The sequence below is a fragment of the Helicoverpa zea genome, chromosome 12 (genome assembly GCF_022581195.2).
Source record: "Helicoverpa zea isolate HzStark_Cry1AcR chromosome 12, ilHelZeax1.1, whole genome shotgun sequence".
In the NCBI taxonomy this organism is placed as follows: domain Eukaryota; kingdom Metazoa; phylum Arthropoda; class Insecta; order Lepidoptera; family Noctuidae; genus Helicoverpa; species Helicoverpa zea.
The window spans coordinates 3081264-3102041 of NC_061463.1; the positions used below are offsets into that span (position 1 = coordinate 3081264).

Genomic DNA, 20778 nt, shown 5'->3' on the forward strand with positions numbered 1-20778 from the left:
GAATGGGATTAAAAACTACACACATATTTTCTACGCAATTTCTTCCTTTATTCAAAATTTATTCCTTCCTAAAAGGTAAGAAATTATTTCTTACCTTTTAGGATCAGATAAGTCTTTTATCACGAGTTATATACTGTCTTTCATGCACTTATTAAATGAACTTAATGAAACTATCTTTTTCTATTTTTACCAACTACAACAAAGTGAAATCGATTTTATGTTCTAGTTTCTATACATCAACACTTATTATAGCTTTTCCCGCCTTATTGGATCCAAGGAATATGCGCAATCTAAACATATCACTGCTATTGGCTAAATATTCGCTAGGGCATCCAATAGCCAATCGTAGATCGAGTTCAATGTACGGAAATGCAGCTGATAGCTACTATTTTTGACAGATGTGTGTCGTCGTGTTGTGTGGCGTCCTGTCTATTTATCTTTAGAATTTTATTATTATTTACAGATTTTTTACACGATCCTTTGTTTAGAAATGTGTTAAAGTGTAAGACTAGAATAGCTTAGTGTACTTAGTAATTATTGTTAGGATATTCCCGAAGGAGCGTAGAGCACAGTGTTTGGAAACATGGATCGTAATAATATGAGGTAAGAAGAATTTGCTTTCGCTTGCATTCGCTTACTTTCACGTTTGGCTTGTGCATCTAGGATCTTGTAAACAATATGTTATTAGGGACACGAAAAAAGTATCGATGCTTTGTGGTATCGAGTACATTCCAGTTCGATACCGATACTTTTGTACTCGATACTTTGCAGTCGATACTTTTACTCAATAAGTACTTTTTCCCAGGTATCGTATCGAATGAAGAATTTAATTTAACAGCGCTTTCTAGCTCACTCGTTGAAATGTTTTAAGACACTCTGTCTTAAAAAAAGAAACGACATTTGATTTCTGGAGCCACCATAAGAAGTTGGCACACACTAAAAAACAGAATAATAAAGCAAGTTCTTCATCACAGCCTGAAATTAAGGATGAATTAAGCTACTACTTATCGGCACAGGTTTCGCCACTTTCAGTAGATCCCTTAAAACAATGGGAAGATATGAAAGTAGTTTTCCCAAAATTATATTAATTGGCACGAGAATGAATATATATCAATCACTGCGACGCACTAACGTAGATTTGAGCAATTTAGCTGGCCAAAAGTCTTTTTTTTTTAAATAAAGGTTATCATCAAATTGTGGGTAAAATGGAAAGAGGAATACCCCAGCAATAAGAATTTACCACATCTACCTACCAAACATGCGATATGCGCTTGCACCAGGAGTTAGAACTTGACCTTAGTGCAAATTTTACGTTATACGTTTTTAGAGATCTCGGTAGACGGTATTAAAGAAAAATTATTTTTGTGCTATCTAATTGATATTAAGCAACTATTATGATGGATTCGAGTTGTGTAGGTAACAGTTATTATATTTTAATATATTTTGAGTGTGATCACTTAATTTTTTATAGTATTATTTCAATTTTAAAAGAGGGTGTGTAAGCAAAATATTTTTTTAGTAATTTTCTTGTTTAAACACAATTTTGTTATATTATCGCGTTCGACCGCGTAACATTTTTTTTAGTTTTAGATATTTGACATATTAAACTAGCTTACGACATATTATTTGGCTGCGGATAGCTGCGGATGTCCGACTTACAGGCTTTTTAAGATTTGAAGCTCATACAAAAATAAAATACTTTTTTCTTTAAAATGTCACAAAGTGCATTTTTTTTTTGTTTTGGGTACCTCTGGCGTAAAAATAGTGACCCTACGTTATATTTACAATAAAATACAATAGCAAGATCTGACTAATTTGGAAGAAAAACTAAATTACCTAGGAAACTAACTTTTGACCTATTAGGGTGACACACCTGATAATATATGCAGTTTTAAACAAAGATTTGCATATTTTAAAATAGCTACGAAAGTAAGAAACTGAAACTGTAAAAAAAATCCTTAAAACTAATGAGAATTGGTTAAGCAGAACATTTGAACGCCCGACAAGTGTTGGAAATCGACCGGGGCGGCCATCTAAATCACTTAAAGATTGTAGTGAGAGGACTAAACGAAGGAAAACTAAAGAAATACGAAACTGAAGAAATGTGATCAACAAAAAAAAACATCAAAGCAAGATTATTTTGCCCTGAAACAATAAAATATGCTACTACCAGCTGAATCAAACACAGAGTCTGATATATCAGAGGCAGAAAGTGAGGAATAAAAAAAATATTAATTATTTTTTTACTACACTACATATTATTTTGAAATAGATATAATAAAAAATATCATAACTACTTTTAAAATGAAAATATATTATACTCTACATTAAAAAAAAAAAAATATTTACGGTTTTTTTCAATAAAACATGCTTATTATCAAAATACAATGCTTAAATAAAATAAATAATAAAATAATGATAAAATAAAGATAGAAAAAACGAAATACATTGTAAAATATTTTTGGCCGCCTAAATTGGTCAAATCTACGTATGTGCGACGTCAGTACCTTCAGAACGATTATTTTCTAAAGCAGGAAGTACCATCACAAAAATTCGAAACCGCTTATCTCCAAAAAGGCTCAACAAACTTCTATTTTTAAGTGACTCTACGGAGGAGGAATGGGAACTTTAATCTACTACGCGGGTGAAACCGTGGGACACTGCTAGTTTTTAGTATACCTCAACTTAATATTGTTTCCTTTTGCTACATTTTCGATTTGTTTCATTCATTCTATTTTCCATTTTTCTATTATTCTATTTTTGTGTAGGTACCAATACCATTTGTTTTTTATGTCCTGCTGAACTGAAGTAAAACTGACATTATTTACTAACTGATATTGACCTAGCAAATTTTGATCTAAAAAGTACTCGATACCTTGAAGTATCGATACTTTTATTTCGATACTTTAATGAGTACGATACTTTGTTATCGATTCTACTCATGAGTACGGTATCGATACTTTTGCTTCGATACCGTGTCCCTATATGTTATATGTTTTTGTCTACGTCATTACATTTGGGTGTCTTTGTTTGAATATTTTGGATGCATGCGAAGATAACCCACATTTTAGTTTAGCTTTGTTTGTAAAAACGCATGATAGCGTGCGAAATAGTATTGTCGAGGTGTGATCACGAGTGGTAAGTGAGTGCTCGTGACAGTAGCAAGTATTTCACACATTATCATGAGGAATAGGTGCATGTTTACAAGTAACGAGGTTGTGTGGGTGTTATTTATATTATTATCACGCGCCACGCGTTTCTTATCGCATCGCTTGCGCACAGTTATGTACACAAAGTCGGCAATGCGTGAAGAACTGTTTCATTTTTTGCATAAAACCTCATTTCTAGTAAATCTTATTTTTTTTTCATATAAAATTTATGTGGTGTTTTTATCTGTACCAAAGTTGTAACCTTGGTATACACCACAGTACTCAGATATCTAAGAGAGACAGATACTGTAATCTCTTCTGCAATACGGGTACATCTAACCGTTGATGTTTCTATTATTATACATTTATTACAAAGTCTCTGATTAACTGTGACCTATTGAAACATAATATAATATTGTAAATAATCAAAGTATTTGCTTATCAAAACAACAACAAAGATAGTCGCACAGGTCTTTGTTTCGATTTATAGACAAAATTTATTAATTAGTGGCATATCATTTGATAAGATATATTATGAACCTTTCACATTTTTTTCGCCATTGTCAGAACTATGATGACATGGTATCCAAACCTCTTCTTCTTCCAGCCCTGTTCTAAAGTAATTGAGGGTTGGTGCAGCATGTTTTTCGCTCCCATTTCTCTTTCAATGCACTTTTTTTACAAGAAGATACAAAATTACACTGAGAACTTCTTCGTCTTTAAAAACACCCCTCAAAGCAATACATTGGTAGATCTCTTTATAAAAGATAATTCTTTTTATTTATTTATTTAATCTTTACAATCAGGCAACAAGGGCCCATAGATACATATCTTACAAACTAACATACAAACATTATATACAAAACTTGTTAGTAAATAAAACTTAAAACTATGTTAGACTTCACTTATTATGCACAACGTCTGTGTGATTTAGATTTTAGCTTAGCCTCCTTAGCTTAGCTTCCTCCTGCAGTTCCACCCACATCCTGTGGAAACTAATCACGCTTCCGGATAAAAAGTAGCCCATTGCAATCAGCAAAAAATGCTTTGTCCGACACTGAAATATTATTTCAATTCAGATGAATAGTTCCAGCAAAAAAATCTGATCTATAATATTAGTATCTGTCTATGGAGCTTTACTACAATATCCTAAGTTAAATATATGCCAATATGAGTAACCTTGATTGTAACAATGATGCGCAACCACGTGGAATATTAATTGACATGTGCGGTAGCGATTGCTTTAGCCACAAGATCAACGGTAGGTTCTATTACACAGCTTGAATAGATATCCGATTACTGGACACTGGTTTTTCTACTAAGATCAAAGGTATAGGATGCATGAAAATTATCTTAGTTTAAAATACTGTTGAAAATGAGGTAACTGCTTTCATTTAGGTATTTCATACATGAGTAATGTCTGCAGTATCCATATAGAACCATAAAAAAGGAAATGTAATAGATATATTTTTTCATAGTTCCTAGGGCTTGTTATAAAGAAATCCAGTTTTTTTAAATGTTTGAATTTAATTCATGACTCATGCAAAATTTTGCAATGATATTGAATTAAATTACTGTAAAAGTTAAAAATAAAGTGAAAATTCTTGCTTATAGAAAGTATGCGTAGATAGTCGCGCATCGTTATAGGTTTTAATAGCCCGCTTTCGCCTCACATCACGCGCCAACGTTACTTCTAAACATAGAACTACATTGTCCTAACAAAGCATGGCTATACACCAAAGAAAAAGGTTTTAATGTTTTAAAAACCCATCAAAGAACTTCTAATTTCAGGTCAAGCTATGTTAGCAGTGGACCCCGATCCCTGCCACATATGGGGGGAAGTAAACGACACAATGGGAACGGGCACTCGGCCCGGCTCAGCCCACCTGCGCAGGCGCCGCCGTCACATGCAAACAACAACAACAATAATAATAACAACAACATCAATACCAACCAGAATGATGAACTTATCACGTACATCTATGATTCTTGGAATAAGGTATGTTATATCATTTTATATCTACGTAATTGTCTTTTTAGTTTCGTTTAGTTTATCATCTGCCTAGCCTTTCCTAACTATGTTGGAGTCGGCTTGCAGTCTAACCGGGTGCAGCTGAGTACCAGTGTTTTAACCTTCCGTCTTGAGCATTGAGTATCAAAAATCAAAAAAAGGTTTAGGCTTGCCATTTCCGACATCTAAATGTCGAGAGCAGTATAAATATGGTCTGCTACAGTTAAAAAGCTTACTTACTAAAAAGCTACTCCACCAAAAAGGAGAGAAGATTATTAATTATAGTTCGGCCATTCAGAGAATGCGTTCCTGACACGTCGCGATTGAACTGACGACGTAACTTTGCAATGGCGTTGCAGTTACGATAAAAATATTTTTGCTGGTTGTTTACCGTTTTAACAATTGAGGAGCATTAAAACAACATTATTATATCAATAATCAATGAATGTAGTTACGTCGTCAGTTCAATCGCGACGTGTCAGGAACGCATTCTCTGAATGGCCGAACTATAACCTATATTTCTTCGGTCAGGAATTCTGTAGGACACAAACGTGCTGTAAGAATAACGAAATTCTATTAGTGGTTTAAAAACTACTCCGCTACGATCCTCCGAAGAATATTTTGCTAATATCCGCATAGATTGTCCCCCTTTACCCATAAAGAAATTCCGCAGCCCAATTCGCATAGTTTAGCGCCATCAATTCGCGGGTACGTGACAAAATTGCATGCTATGTAGGTCAGCGCTATGCAACCTTCGATCTAATAGGCTTAGCTGTATCTTTATCGCAGATTATCGTATATGCTGCGGGTTGTTCGAAAGAGATACCGCGGCCCTGGTACATAAAAGGCCTATGACGGAACACGACGGTTTTTAGTCAGTAAGAGACTGACACTCCCTCACCGCTGCTAACCCACAGCGGGAGGGGTCATTTGATGATTTTTGACGTCGGAAAAAAAAAAGATTATCGTATATTGTATTAGTATATGTATAACAAGTATTTATGTACTTAATCTATCAGATGGAATCTGCTTGTAAAACATTTTTGTTGGTCCTTTAATTTTCTAGTTTTGGTCCATTTTATGTCCAGTTGGGCTTTAAGGAGACTTGTTCTATTTATATGAGAGTACTAGCTGCCATCATAATCTGAACTATTATGCGCATCCGGATAATAAGTAGCTTATGGCTCTCCTCGTTAAATTGACTAGTTCAAACGAGCACACAATCTGATGAATACAAGTAGGTATGATGAATTCTTTAATAAACTCAAACCCAACTCAAAAACCGTTTATTCAAATTAGGCTGATAAATCAGCAGTGTTCGAACGTCAAAAACAAAAGACAGCCCCCAAAATTCCCATTCCACGCTTCCTATGAAATCCTAGAAAATCTACTAATGTAGGTAACATTATAGTCTAGTAAATAAATGAATACGACCTAGATGTAGGTTTATTCACATTGAATTAATTCTTTGATATTAGTTCGGCCATTCAGAGAATGCGTTCCTGACACGTCGCGATTGAACTGACGACGTAACTTTGCAATGGCGTTGCAGTTACGATAAAAATATTTTTGCTGGTTGTTTACCGTTTTAACCATTGAGGAGCATTAAAACAACATTATTATATCAATAATCAATGAATGTTATAATTTTGTGCCAAACTGAGTGTCAAATAACTTGGTAAACAATATTTTTCTAAATCTATACTGCGCTATTACAAGGTTATGTCAGCGGTTTATATTTTGTAGTGCTGTGCTAAAAATAACAGGCAAGTATCGTAATCTGTTCTTATACAGTTATAATATAAAATAATACGTTTTGATTTTCTTTTTAAGAATTGGAAAATAATGGACTATAAGACTTAATTATAACTTTTATGAAATATAAAAATAAAACTATGACCAAACCGCATTTTTATACTTAGATTAAAAATGGTAACCCCAAATGGCGTTATGGGCCGCCATTTTGTGACGCTAAAACAGTCGTCCGTTGTCGTTTCGTGCGCATAGACCACGTTTTTCAAGTGTTTTCGATCTGTTTTTATTTGATTACCCGGCTTTTGTTAGACCGAGATATCAGGATTGATTCTGTTATTGATAATAATATAATTATACATGTAGGCGAAGATGATGATGAAGACACCACCTCCTCAAGCAAATCGGAGTCTGATTAATATTCTGTTCGCACATTCAATTCAATGTACTTGTAACAAAGAATAAATAAAACAATTTTATTATATGAATATTACCTTTTTTTGGTTTCCACTTAAATAACTAAAATATAAAACAAATGATTCCGCCAATTTAAAACGAAAATAATCTTAAAATAATGCGGCGGTTCATTTTGAAGGAACGGTAACGAACTCAGTGTTATGTTGTGCCCATCACTAGTCGTGACTAACTGATAGGTGTCAGGAACGCATTCTCTGAACGGCCGAAGTATAGCCGTCTTACCACAAAAACTTTTAAACGTCAGTTTAAGGCTTGTCTAAAAAAATGTCAAATTATGACGTTGACATATGGTTCATTTTGGAGCCACATTTTTTTTAGACAAGTGTAAAACAGTGGTTAAAGTTTTTGTAGTAAGGCCATAAGTGTTTACATTCACATTGATTGCTAATCAATTAATTACCATTTCGTCTTTGATCAGGTAGAATTAATTATAGTTTCACTAGAAGTTCAGTAGCTTTAGGTATAATTAGAAATGGATAAACCCTGTCTATATTAAAAACTAGCTTCCACCAGCGGTTTCATCCTCCAGGGATCCAGGGAACTTCTTCCCGCACCCAGATAGTGTGGATGCGGGGATAGCATGGTTTAGAATTTTTGATTGGCTAGTAGTTTTGAAGCCTTTATATCTAAAACATTTATTTTTGTTTGTACTCACAAAATAAAAAAAGGTATTTTTTTATCCCAGCGTAGTTTTAGATCCAGCAACTTTACTCATAGGCATCGTTCAGACCAAACGTATTGTCGGCCGCTGACTGTGAGCGCGCGTTACGCAGTTTATTGCTTTTCCATATATATTGAAATTGTCGTTCACACCGAACCGACTATACGCTATTACGTCGCCTGTTGTCGCTGACTCTCAGTGGCCGATTATTTTACTACGCGACTATGCACGGCGGACGCGGATTGGCTACGCGGACGCAGTTGCCGAATAGCGCCGCTCCGCCGCGCCCGCACCGCCGCGCGCATCGGCCGCAATACACTCGAGAAACAAACTTCAATGAGGACAGACGTGACACGTGACACCTCGCGATGTTCGACACCGAAAAGTTTATTGCAGAAGTACATTCTAGAGAATGTATTTGGAATGCGAATTCAGAAGAATTTAGTGATAGAAACTTACGAAGATGCGCTTGGGATGACATAGCATCTGTTATGTATGAAGATTGGGGGGTTCAAATACTGAGCTCTTTTATGTGTAGAATAGTCAGCCGCTCAGCGTACGCATCTAGTGTGAAGCTACACGAGCCTATTCTTTTGTTCACACATGTAGAGTATCGTACGCTATAGCTTATTGTCGGCTTGGTGAGTACGCGTACTGCAGATTGAGTCGACGTTCATACTGGGGCAGACAGTGAGTATACTCACAGTCAGCGGCGGACAATACGTTTGGTGTGAACAATCCGATAAATCGAGAAATCAGCAAAAAGTGTATTTTCTAGTTATTATGAAGAATTTACAACTACCCAAGTTTAAATGTTCCAAGGCAAAGTGTCTACGGCTTCGCGTCTCGTGCTAATCTTGGTCGAAGACGCATATTCATTGATATCCAATTACGCATAATCGTGCCCCCACTTTAAAAGAGTTTTGTTAACCAAGTTCCCTGTGGTTAATGCTAAAAGGTAATTGAGGAAACCTGAAAACTGTTTCGTAGTATGGACAGTAGTTAATTGATTGCCCTATTCCCTCCTAAAAAACAGTCTTATTCCCTACGTCTTCCCTAGATTATTATTTTCGTATACATTGACCGTACAGATGAAATCATAAAGGACAGAGAGGAGAGGCGAAAGACAGCGATTTATTATACAATTATACAACCCTTATGCTAAACCTAATTCTCTCATTCCAGGTGACTCGTGAACTAGAACGCGGGAGCGAAGACGCAAAATATTACCAAGAGGTGCTCGCACCCCGTCAGCTGGCCAACTTCAGACCTTTCAACCTCGACGAGTGGTGGGCACGTCGCCTCGTCCAGAGCCTCAACCGCAACAAACACCGGTCTTAGTTCCACACCATTCGTTCGTGAACGACTTGACGACTGTGCCCATTGGAAAAAAAAAAAAACAATTTTATTTCGCAATTTTATAAACATGCATGTTGTAGCTCCCGTGTAGGATTATAAGTCCCAAAATACAGTTAACCAACCTACCGATCTTTTTTGCCGGGACCTTCATGGGCACTTTTTGACGAAGCATTTAATTTTTGGCTTGTCTAGGTTATCTGTACAATTGAAAATTAAGTCCGTATTTTTAAGGTGTGAATTGAAAGTTTAGACAGTAAATCATGTTTTACAATTTAAGATTTTAATGTTTCATTCTTACTAACGCAAATTATACTTTCTGAAATACATATTCTAATTTTGCATGCTATTCTATCGATTGTTTATGGTTGTTATGTATTGTCAATTATGAAAATAGATGAAGTGTAAATCAATAGACAAGAAAAAAAAAACAGTGGGTATGGTAACGAGTCTTTCTAAAACGAAGTGTGTAGTGTCTCATTGTACAGTTTTATCTTGACTATGCTCGTTTAAAGAGCCTAGGAGTATTTTAAAAGCAGATTTTATCTACATTGTATCCATAGCCTTACATTAGGGATTTGGACTGGAGACATCATTGTAATCAGCCTTTCGAAATATCTGTCATTTTTCCCACCAATTTGCCTATCATTAAATCCTTCTTTCATTTGATCATCACAGCATGTCAACCTTCTTAAATATTTTCGCTCTATTCTTTAAAAAATATCGGCTATTGAATGTTGTCTCCAGCACATTTCTTCTAAAATCGCATTAAATAGATTTTTAACTCCTAAAAGTATTAGAAACAGTTATTTAGTATATCCCAACTCTTTGAATCCTTGTAGAGCGCACATTGCGAGTAGATACTTCAAAATTAAATATTTTTCTAAGTTGTTTTGTGTTTATAGAAGTACTTACAATTTAATTTTGCTGTGTTATAGATGGTAGAATTTTGTTGTCACATTTAACGCTTTTTAAATAACTAGTAGGTTTTTTCTAATCACTGAGAAATAATCTAAAATCTCCCTTCTTCAACTATTTATCTCTCGAATGTAGAATATCCTAACAATTATAAATTTATTATTGCAATGAGACATTACTGCCTTGAGATTATGCTATAACGTGTTTGGTTTCCCTTCGTTATGTGAACTTTCTTTTAAAACCTCTTTAACAATATTTTGAAGCTCATTTAGAACTTGTTTCATGCTAATTAGTCGCTCATAGAAGACAGAACATTCTAGATAACGTTATTTTTTGTCCGCCATTTTTTATCTAACTCAAATTATAAAAAGGAAAAATAACAGGCTTTTATGTTGTCTTGTGTCATAACTGTGCTATCCATTGCTTGTTTTAACGATTTTAATAAAAGTTGTAAGCTATTCTAGTATTCAATGGTTCATGTACTATTGTCAGATTTGTCATTCCTTGTTTGTTCTTTGGCAGTTTATTTCAGCATGGTGACTTGATCTAAATGAGACGTATTTTCTTTCAAGCAATAACAGATACATATATTAAAAATAAGCAATAATATGTTGTTATTTTAATTAAATAACTCTTGTAGATGTTAAAGCGTTGATCACTACATATGTATTTATGCTTTCTCATTAGGGTGCGTCCACATCTGGCGAATGCGCCGCGAATGCGCAGCACGCGAGCCGATCGCAAGCTGTCCGCGAGCCGATCGCAAGCTGTCCGCGAGCTGCGCGCGTGCAGTCACTGCAATAGTTCGGTGCGCCTCTTTAGCGCAACTCACGCAAGGCTCGTATAGAGCGCGCGAGCGGCGCGCGATCTGCGCGCACTCAGTTCTCGCCCTTACAGTTCCGTATATTGGCTCAGTACTATCGAAGATGGCAGACGTCGCGCGCCGCCTGCGCGCCGCTCGCGTGCGGCGCTTAGGTCGCGCGCGAGCTGCGCGCGGGCCAAGCAGAAGCGGCGCACGAACAAAAATGCACGCGCGCAGCTCGCGGACAGCTCGCGATCGGCTCGCGTGCTGCGCGTTCGCGGCGCATTCGCCAGATGTGGACGCACCCTTACGTTACTATACATGTTGACAAAATATTCACGACACGACGACATAGGTAAACATAGAGTGAGAAATAAATGTTATGAAAATTAACCTTATATATTAACATATACAGTATAAAGTACATTGTAATCGCGTTTGTAATAAATTGTGATATAAATTATTTGTATAACTTCGTCAAAGCAATAAATAAAGTTGACATGAAGGCGGGAAACGTTGTTTTAAAAAATGTTTTTCAAAGATGTAGATGTTTTGTAGGTATTGTAAATAAGTTAGTATGAATTTCTATTTTTATTTTATAAGTGTAAGTAAATGTGTCATTGCGAATTAGAATTGGCTAGATATTGTGTTTTAACATGACCTGTTGACAAAGGTTCGTCACACTGGCGAGATTTACACTGCGATGCATGATTACTCAAGCATTTTTTTTAACATTATGAAATTCTCGCCAGTGTGATTGGACTTGGTACTTAGAGATTGACCCGACGTTAGACACGCCTCAGATAGACAGTGGTTGTAATGTTGAGTTTGTCGTCTGTACGCAGTTTTGTTCCGGTAATAAATTAATAAAGTTCAACAACATTCCATTCACGCATGTACTTAGCGTTCTAAACTATTGTAAATACGTTTTAAGTGACGCAGTGCTGACAGATTATGGATTTGAATAAATTTTTTAAAGTATTTTTTTGTTTGATTTTTTTTGCTTTTTTCTCAATTTATGTCTATTATAATCCTGTGATGCACCTGCCTATGGTCTGGATTCGACTTTGTAAGGACTTAAAGGCGATGATGAAGTTAGGCATATATATCTACTTGAAAATATCACCGCAGAACTCAACAATTCGAAAATTAACTCTGAAAATTAACGAAATTACTGAAACAATTAACTTCCATCCCCGTAAACCAAGCGAAACAGTCGCAAAGCTGCGACTCCATAAATAAAACCGCAACGTGCAAAGTATAAGTATCAAAGTATTACAACTTCAGTGTATTTCTGGCATTCACATCTTAGAGCATTTAAAGATGGAACCCCCCAAAAAAATTCTTGCATATAACCAGCCGGGCTGCAACGTCTTTTCCGCGCGGGGGCCGAGGCAACGCAACAAATAAGTAGTGATATAGAGATTTGATCTTATTTAGGTATGCATTTTCGATCAAATCGTTAAGCACACAAAATGATAGGTAAGGGACATCATCCATTTATTGATTGTAAAGGATGTCCATTGTCGAACTTGACGAATATGTAAAAATGAGTAGGTACCTATGACTTTCGGTCCTTTGCGCTTTGGCAGCTGTGAAGTTACAGCAATGGCGTCTCCCGTTCGGTTAATGGTCTAAGTTACAGAAATATAGAGTACATGGTCGTTCTTCAAACAAAGTGGCTTGTTGTTCGGAGCTCGTATTTATGTTCCGACCGCAGCTCGCAGACGAGACTACTAACATCTAATGAGTTTGGAAGTCTCACAAAGAGATTACATGACAACTTTTTGTTGTTTGTGGTATGTGACTGTGACGGTGTATGCTTCGGTGGAGCCAGGGTTTAAGAGGTCACCGATTACTCAGTTAGTCTTATTCATCACCTTACTTAGCAGTTACCTGAATCGATTTTCAATTAATACATAAACTGGAGAAACTATACTTTGGATATTGAAGTTTCTTTACTACCCTTTGGTGAATACCAGCAGAGCCTTCTTTTTAAATGGCTATATGGAGTGCAACTACGACTGATCAATGCTACTGTCTGTAGCATTGCCTACGCCGTAGCCGATCCTCTTGCGCCCACCTTCGGCAATATTCGATTGATTACAGTTTGAGTCGATATAGGTAAGTAATAATTACTATGGGCACGAAATCATTGGTTTATTTTCCTTATAATTGCAAGATATTTATCACAAAATCAATAAAAATAGCAACAATAAGATGTAACTGTCGCAGTAGCTAATTAACCGAGAAACAGTTTCAAAAAGGTTGTAGAAATCAGGCGTCAGTTGGCGCAAGACAAGAATGGAAAATGAAATTGTTATTCTCTGGACCCCTTTCATTGGACGCTCTTAGAAACAATGCTCAAATCTTAGCTATTGTACCCGAGAAACCGCAAAAATAAATGCTGAATTTTCAAGAAAATAGAGCAAAGAAAATTGTTGCAGCTAGATATCTACTTAAAAAAGCTAGCGAATATAAATAGGTTTGTACTGCATTTTTAAACATGCACGACATAATATGCAATTCATTTTTTTTTGCTGTTATTTAGGATCAAATGTCCCACTGTGGGTACTGCGTGAGCTAATGTCAGACTTTTACTGTCTCTAAAACCCAACATGTTCCTTTTGGAGGGCTTTGTGTACCAGGGCCGCAGCAACTCTTTCGAATAATCACAAATTCACCTCAAATTGTAAATTTCCTTTTCCTTCTTTTAGATAATGGAATGGAAAACTTCCCCCAAAACGGTGACTTGTACCAACCCCTTCCAGCCGGGTGCGCGCGACGCCCCTTAATTACAATTTAGCTAACATGCCTTAAATTCCAGTTCCCTTTAAAAATGCTTCAGGCGTCTGAAATTATCGGCATTTTATTTGCCAAAAAACAAAAACGTATATTTGTAAGCTCGGTATTTACTGTCGTACCGGCTTTATTTTTGAAATTATCTTGAAATATGTATCTATTGTAATTAGTACGGAGCAAGTGAGCACCACGCTTTAGTTAGCAATTACTGTACCTTAGCAATTTGTTTATAACTAAGCAAATTGCCACAATACGATCCATTTAGTCAATAATTATATGTCATATAGTCAGTAGATAGAATAGATTGGTAGACAATCAAATTTTTTTTAAACGCATTTATTGGTTTTCTCTTATACTGTAACAATATTCCTAGATATATAGCAATTATGTAATTTTTTTCCATTTGTTACCCATTATTGTAAATAATCGCAATCGTTTTGTAAGCTTCAATTACACTTTTTTCATCAAATAAAATGTTCTCTATAACTCTGACAGTTTCAAATAAACTGAAATATCTGCAGGTAATCAAAATAACAACTCACGTCCACAGGATTTATTAAAGCCTACATTTTGGTTAGTAATAAAACAATTTCACATCGTAATTGGCCAATAATCTGGCGTATTCCCGCCCAAACACCGGCCGCTTCTAACCGACATCGTTTAATCGCTGAAATCGAATCGAAATTTAATTAATCGTTAACGAAGTGCGAACGTTTCGAACAAGCGGTTTGAAGGCGAGTGACGAGTCGTACTCGCGACTGGCCGAATGGCCGAGATAATTGATTGCTTTACCTTTATACCACTTTATTGATGGCCAATCAGTAATGTTGGCAAAATTATTGTTTATTGTATTTTTCGTTCGCTGTTCTTTTCAATGTTTTCTGTCTTTTTTTAATTTCCAGTCTTCAGCGCGCGAAAAAAACTGGAAACATTTTACTTTTAAACACCAACTTGTAGGTACTAAGTACTTGAAAAGATTTTCTTGAAAGCGATCTTAAAAGAAAATTTCTATTGAATTTCAGACATTTATTTCAAGATAAGAGCGTACAATATAAGGTAGCACAGCTGTTTGTAGGTAACAACGTAAGAGCCACTTCATGAATGACTTGTAAGCCGATTTAAAGTCGGCAGGTACGAACTCTCGGCCCGGCTGCCACATGTCGGGAGAATTACGTAACTATGCCGACGTTCTTGATATGTATGAACTACGATTGTAGAAACTGGAGCATTCTCACAACATTCATGTGTGGAAAATTAGCTATATGAGTTTGCAAACGCCTAAATTATAATCGATTAAAGAAAACTTCTTCAGTAAAGAGTCTCCCGTACTGAAAATGTATTCTAGCGTTCTGGTTTTTACACCCATAACTGTATTTATTTAGGGCAGTATATTAAAAATATAAGTATAGGTAAGTATAAGTATAGCATTATTATCTACTTTTATGAGTGAAACCTAGTAGGCTAGGCATACCATGAGTTTAATTAAGTAAAGAAGAGTAGAATTAAAAACACTTGTGGAATGCAAATAAATAATATGAATATGAATAAATCACGTAAATAATCAAATTAAACCCTTACATCAAATATATTTTAAAATATCTAGTACATTTTCTAGGATCAAAGAATAAAAACAAGTCTAGTATTATAAAAGGACGGAGCCATAAAATGTCTATCTTGGACGTCACAGTTCATTAGTAGTCTCAGTGGCCGATAAAAAGGCTCCGAGTGTAAGCTGCTTTGCGCGTCTCATTACTGCTTGTATTTTTTTCTTTTTTATATATTTGCGCTTGGTTATGAACCTTTTTGCGGTTTGGTTTGGTTTGAAGTAATGGTCGTTTGTTATTGTTTATTAATCTGGATATTGAATGATTATTCCTGTTTTGTACTTTTAACTTGAGCAACTAAAGCTGAGCTTTTTAATTGTATATGTTGGAGGTCTAAACATATCTTTTGATTGAAATAGATTAATGTGTATATATGTGAGTACAGGAGAGGTTTATGTCCAAAATTTAACTTGGCAGGGGCTTACAATTATCATCCTAGGCAGTTAGTTTGAATATCGTTAATTATTTAGGTAGGTATCCACAAAAGTTTTATAGCTGACTCTGCTTAATTATTTATTTATTTATTTAATACTTCTGCACATTTTGTACAAGGGCGGACTTAACGCCTTAGGCGTTTTCTACCAGTCTACCTTTGGGTGGTGGAGAAATAGCAGTGGTAGGTGCAAATGTTATATATTATGATATTTAGTGTAAAAAAATAAATAATAATATATATTATACATAAACATACTATACATACATACTTAATACATACATATTACAATTGCCAGGAGAGACAAAATAAATAAATAAAAAATCGGTAAAAAAACTTTTAAGTTAAACGGTTTTATCTTATGTGCACTGAAAACTAGAAAATAAAAAAATAGTTACTTACCTGTCAACCTACGTAGGTGGTCCCGGTCATATTAAACTAAAATAAAAACGTGGGGCCCATTAACTATTGCTGTAGTACTTTCTTCTAGAGGTATAATAGGTGTGGATTGCATCGACTTACTATAATCGTAACTGGAGATTTTGACAATCAATAATCAGCCGTAGCGGCTTCACCAGCGAACGCCGAGCTCATGATCTACCAAAGTATAAAGATATGCTTTGCCATAGGTAGGATTTCACAGGGGCCCCACGTTTTTATTTTAGTTTAATATGACCGGGACCACCTACGTAGGTTGACAGGTAAGTAACTATTTTTTTATTTTCTAGTTTTCAGTGCACATAAGATAAAACCGTTTAACTTAAAAGTTTTTTTACCGATTTTTTATTTTCTAGTTTTTAGTATTTAATGAAAATGCGTACCGAATATTCCTCATTCTATCTAATTCATTTAGTGTATCATTATTACACGGTCTCTTACCTGACAATTTATTACAATCTAATTCCTCAATACATAGCCCTTCCAGATACTTTTTTTTTTAACAACCCCAAAAATCATCACATGACCTCTCCTGCTGTGGGTCAGCAGCGGTGAGGGAGTGTCAGACTCTTGACTAGAAACCGTTTTGTTCCGTCGTAGGCCTTTTATGTACCAGGGCCGCGGTAACTCTTTCGAACAATCTCGCAGCCCAGGCAGGCCTTGGCCCTGTTGGGCCCCGCTGGAGTTACTGACAGTTTTCTACTTGTGAAGCCCTTTCATTTGATACCCGTATTGGTGGGATTGATAAAAAATTGTTATCAGCCATTTGGTAGCGGCGGCCATCTTAGATTTCAATTTTGCATAGTAAATTGTATTCTACTTGTTGAGACCTTTCATTTGATACCCATGTTGATGGGATTGATAAAACCTACGTTATCCGCCATTTTATAGCGGCCGCCATCTTGGATTTAATTTTTTATAGTATATTGTATTCTGTTTGTTGAGCCCTTTCATTTGATACCCATATTGATGGGATTGATAAAACCTACGTTATCCGCCATCTTAGATTTCAATTTTGCATAGTAAATTGTATTCTACTTGTTGAGACCTTTCATTTGATACCCATGTTGATGGGATTTATAAAACTTAAGTTATCCGCCATTTTGTAGAGGCCGCCATCTTGGATTTTAATTTTATATAGTACATTGTATTCTACTGGTTGAGAACTTTCATTTGATACCCATATTGATGGGATTGATAAAACCTACGTTATCCGCCATTTTGTAGCGGCCGCCATCTTGGATTTCATTTTTTATAGTAAATTGTATTCTACTTGTTGAGTCCTTTCATTTGATACCCATGTTGATGGGATTTATAAAACCTAAGTTATCCGCCATTTTGTAGAGGCCGCCATCTTGGATTTTAATTTTATATAGTACATTGTATTCTACTGGTTGAGAACATTCATTTGATACCCATATTGATGGGATTGATAAAACCTACGTTATCCGCCATTTTGTAGCGGCCGCCATCTTGGATTTCAATTTTTTATAGTATATTGTATTCTGCTTGTTGAGCCCTTTCATTTGATACCCATATTGATGGGATTGATAAAATCTACGTTATCCGCCATTTTGTGCCGGCGGCCATATTGGATTTACAATGTTATTGATATTACTATATTGTATTGTCATCGGAATTAAAGGTGTATACAAAATTTCAGATTAATCGGTTGACAGGAAGAGGGTGAAATTTGAATTACTAAATTTGACCCAAGAATGAATAAAACAAACGGGGTAAGCTAAATAAAACCGTTTAAAAAAAGAAATCTACGGTAGCGACTCTGCCAATTTCCTGTGGATGTGGTCGCGTAATTTATTTTTGAATGTATAACTACTGTTAACCATCCTGATCTCAAGAGGTAACTCATTCCAGAGAAGAATAGATTTCACAAAGAAGGAAGAGTGAACAATATATGAACGGTGAGCAGGGCAATTAAGAAGACGATTATTAGAGGAGCGGAGATTTTTATTGTGCTGTGAACACACATACTGAAAGTGGGAGGTTAAGTATGAAGGTGAAGACGGGGTATATAGTATAGAAAAAAGAGTAGTTAATGCCCTCATCACACGTCGTTGTCTTATCGGTAGCCATTTAAGTTGCGCTCGATAGGCTGACACATGATCGTACTTGCGGAGATTAAAAACGAATCGAATGCAATTGTTGAGAAGCCGGTCAAGTTTATTGAGCAGATCTGCATTCAGGTCATAGTAGCAAACATCATGATAGTCGGTTATGGGAAAGATTAAGGTTTGCATAAGCGTCTCCTTCACGTTAACCGGGAGAAAATTTTTCAAGCGATAGAGGAACCGCAACGTACCGGTCACTTTCTGACTGACAGCTGCAACCTGTGATTGCCAATTCAGCTTGGAGTCAAGGTGTAGGCCAAGATTTTTCACAGTGTAGCTGTACGGAATGTTGATACCATTAAAAACTAACGGTGGTAAGACAAGACCATCAACTTTGCTCATAGCTCTCGAGCCTCCAATAATAATGGCTTGACACTTGGTAGGGTTAACCTCCACCCCAAACCTGTCAGACCAATTCTTCACCACTTCCAAATCTGCGTTAATTTTGTCAAGTGTTTCCATTAAGTTAATATTTGGTGTGACGGTAAAGCTGCAGGTCATCGGCATAGAGATGATACGAACATTGAAGCTCGAGAGTGAGAAGATTTATAAATATCGAGAATAGAAGAGGTGAGAGTATGCCGCCTTGTGGAACACCAACATTCAAAGTCGACCAAGTTGATGAGCCTTCGTCCACCCGAACAGACTGCTGGCAATCCCGAAGATAAGAAGAAAACCAGTCTAATGCTTTAGAAGAGACCATCGAATGGGACAGGATAGATAGTAAGATATCATGACTGACGGTATTGAACTCATTCGAAAAGTCGACTAGAACCAACACTGTTAGGTTAGCGTCTTCCGCAGCCCGTCTAATATCGCCAGTCACTTTAAGGAGGGCAGAGGAAGTGCTGTGGCCCGGCCTAAACCCAGATTGAAGTGGGCTCATGAGTTTATTAGCATAAACAAAATTCGCAAATTGTTTATGAGCACAAGCCTCAAGCACTTTGGACAAGAAGGGAAGAATAGAGATTGGGCGGAAATGACTGGGGAGAGTAGGGCTAGAAATTTTGGGAAGAGGTCGCACGTAAGCTTTTCTCCAAAGCAAAGGGAAAGTTCCAGAGCAGAGGGAATAGTTTACAATGTGAGTAATAACATGAAGGATCGGGACAAGGATGGTAATAATCATTTGGCGACTGATGTTATCACATCCCATCGCTTTAGACTTAATGGATAGGATAATTCTTGTGATCTCTCCCTCATCGACTGGCTGAAAATTAAAAGGATTAATATCAGGGCGCGTTAGACGTGATATAAAGTTGAGAGTATCCTGTTTGGTTAAATAATCCAAATTGGAAGATGTGCTAAATTTCTTGTTTAAAGCATCTAAGGTAATGGAACTAGGTAGGTCTAAATTTCGCGATTTGTCAATACCCAGAGTCCCTAGGAACTTCCAGATATCAGCAGAAGTCGATGATGAGACATTGCTAAGTATATGGCGACGTTTAGCGTTTCGTATCATCAGATTACACCGATTCCTAGCAGCCTTATATAGAGCCCAGTTTTCATCCGTACGTTCCCTTTTAAACTTGCGAAACGCCCGGTCCCTCCTTCGCATGGCAATCTTGATAAGACTGGTCATCCAAGGTGCTGGTGGGAGTTTTATCCTTACCTTTTTAATTGGTGCATGGACATCGTACAGCTTGTTCACCAAGTTGTTAAAAATTGTGACCTTGTCATTTACAGAATCAGATGTCATCAAAGGTGTCCAATCAATATTGTTTGCGTGCGAAACAACGCCTATGCAAAACCTTAATCTTATGTTTAGGAGGTTTAAGGATATAGGAAAGGAAAATGAGGTCGTGATGAGAAAAGCCAGGAGTAAGATATTGACCGTGAGAGGAAATGAGGGATTGGTTGGAAATGATTATTAAATCCAGCCAGGAATCATCACCGATCGTGGAACGGTGAGTAGCCTGGAGAGGGAGTATTGTTAAGGAGGATGACTGTACAAGGTGCAGGAGTTTACGGGTACGAGGAGAGTTTGGGGCAAGGAGATTTGTGTTAAAATCGCCGATGATAATGTAATGTGCATACTCGGAACCCAGCGATTCTAAAACCGATTCAAAATCAGTGAAGTAGTCGACAGAAGGGGGGCAGTAGACAACACCAACGACAGCTTTGGCCCCCTTCACTGGAACCTCTAGAAAGAGGTATTAGAATTATCTTGCTAAATAATTAGAATAGTCACTAAATTCATAATTTGTTTAAGTCTTTATGACCTCTCCGCTTTCACGTCCCATTCTTGT

The 20778-nt window shown here is 36.5% G+C and overlaps 1 protein-coding gene across 2 annotated transcripts; it reads left to right on the plus strand.

Moving 5' to 3' along the window:
- Window positions 1–386: 386 nt before the first annotated feature.
- On the plus strand, window positions 387–10921 carry LOC124635119 (probable serine/threonine-protein kinase cdc7). 2 transcript variants are annotated; one of them, XM_047170911.1, is made up of 3 exons: window positions 387–603; window positions 4926–5148; window positions 9236–10921. In XM_047170911.1, exons 1-3 carry the CDS (start codon window positions 584–586, stop codon window positions 9389–9391), a joined length of 399 nt encoding a protein of 132 aa, XP_047026867.1. In that variant the 5' UTR covers window positions 387–583; the 3' UTR covers window positions 9392–10921. The 2 variants fall into 2 exon arrangements, with proteins under 2 accessions (XP_047026867.1, XP_047026868.1); XM_047170912.1 differs by having other exon boundaries at window positions 388–603; window positions 4941–5148.
- Window positions 10922–20778: the final 9857 nt, after the last annotated feature.

What these genes read in the sequence shown, in the direction of transcription:
- LOC124635119 (XM_047170911.1), top strand. Translation starts at nt 584, where the DNA reads ATGGATCGTAATAATATGAG. An exon ending in ATGGATCGTAATAATATGAG is followed by an intron (nt 604 to 4,925) that starts GTAAGAAGAATT and finishes AACCCATCAAAG; the next exon opens with AACTTCTAATTTCAGGTCAA. An exon ending in TCTATGATTCTTGGAATAAG is followed by an intron (nt 5,149 to 9,235) that starts GTATGTTATATC and finishes CTCTCATTCCAG; the next exon opens with GTGACTCGTGAACTAGAACG.